General features: G+C 65.9%; 1 protein-coding gene across 3 annotated transcripts in view; it reads right to left on the bottom strand.

Annotated features, from left to right (window-relative positions):
- The window catches only part of LOC113203996 (cytochrome P450 4C1-like), a 20,001-nt gene continuing 19,102 nt past the window's right edge, over positions 1–899 (bottom strand). Inside the window, exons 10-11 of one of the 3 annotated variants that reach the window (XM_052277503.1) lie at positions 308–341; positions 1–222 (exon numbers count right to left, since the gene is read on the bottom strand). In XM_052277503.1, coding sequence (XP_052133463.1) covers positions 68–222; positions 308–341 — 189 coding nt within the window. In that variant the 3' untranslated portion in view covers positions 1–67. Of the gene's footprint in view, positions 223–307; positions 714–899 lie in introns of all 3 variants that reach the window. The other 2 variants (XM_052277500.1, XM_052277502.1) reach the window with 2 other exon arrangements.

Below are 899 nucleotides of genomic sequence, written 5' to 3'. Positions count from 1 at the left end.
CAAACGACTCGACGATGACCCTAGGGTCAAACCCCTCGCGCGCTTGAGAGTGCCAGGGTGCCAGGAGTCAGCGAGCGAAGAGGCGCAGGCGCACGCCGTCGCGCGGTCGCAGCACCAGGTCGGCGGTGACGTCCAGGTGCTCGGGCATGGCAGAGCGGATGTGGAACCGGCGCACCACGGCGGCCAGGAACAGCTTCACCTCCATGGTGGCAAACCGCTTGCCTGCGGACACACAACGCGGGATCAGATAGCTGGACGACACCGACGACACTCTACCTGGATGCCTGAGGCCTGAGGTCTTGCTCACCGATGCAGTTCCGAGGCCCCGCGCTGAACGGCAGGTAAGCGAAGGGATGCCTGGCCTGCTCCACTTGGGGTAAAAAGCGGTCCGGGTCGAAGCGGTCGGGGTCCGGGAAGTGATCCGGGTGGCGGTGCAAGTCGAAGATGTGGATGTTGCCCATGGACGTGGCGGGGAGGATTCTCCCGTCTGGGAGCACGGCGTCTGTCTCCAGCAGCCTCGAGATGAAGGGCACGCTGGGCCGCAGGCGCAGGCACTCCTTGAAGACGCGGTCCAGGTACGGCAGCCTGGAGATGGACTCCCAGTCCTCGCCGCCCGCGCCGCGCAGCTCCTCCACAACCCGCTCCTGCACCTCGGGGTGGCGGCCCAGCAGCTCCAGCGACCAGCTGATGGCCATGGACGTGGTGTCGTGGCCCTAGACGGAGAACGGGATCAGGACGATAGTGAGCGTGCTTAAAATTTGACGCTGTCGTTGGCGGGGCCGCACCTCGAACATGAACGTGTCCACCTCCTCGCGGATGTCCTGGTCGCTGATGTCCTCGCCGCGCCGCTGCGCGTTGAGCAGCACGTCCAGGAAGGGCCGCAGGCGAGCCTTCCTCTT

Source organism: Frankliniella occidentalis, unplaced genomic scaffold, assembly GCF_000697945.3.
Source record: "Frankliniella occidentalis isolate FOCC.00 unplaced genomic scaffold, Focc_3.1 Scaffold10, whole genome shotgun sequence".
NCBI lineage: Eukaryota > Metazoa > Arthropoda > Insecta > Thysanoptera > Thripidae > Frankliniella > Frankliniella occidentalis.
The sequence above is the reverse complement of the archived record's forward strand: the minus strand, read 5'-3'. Positions and strand labels throughout refer to the sequence as shown.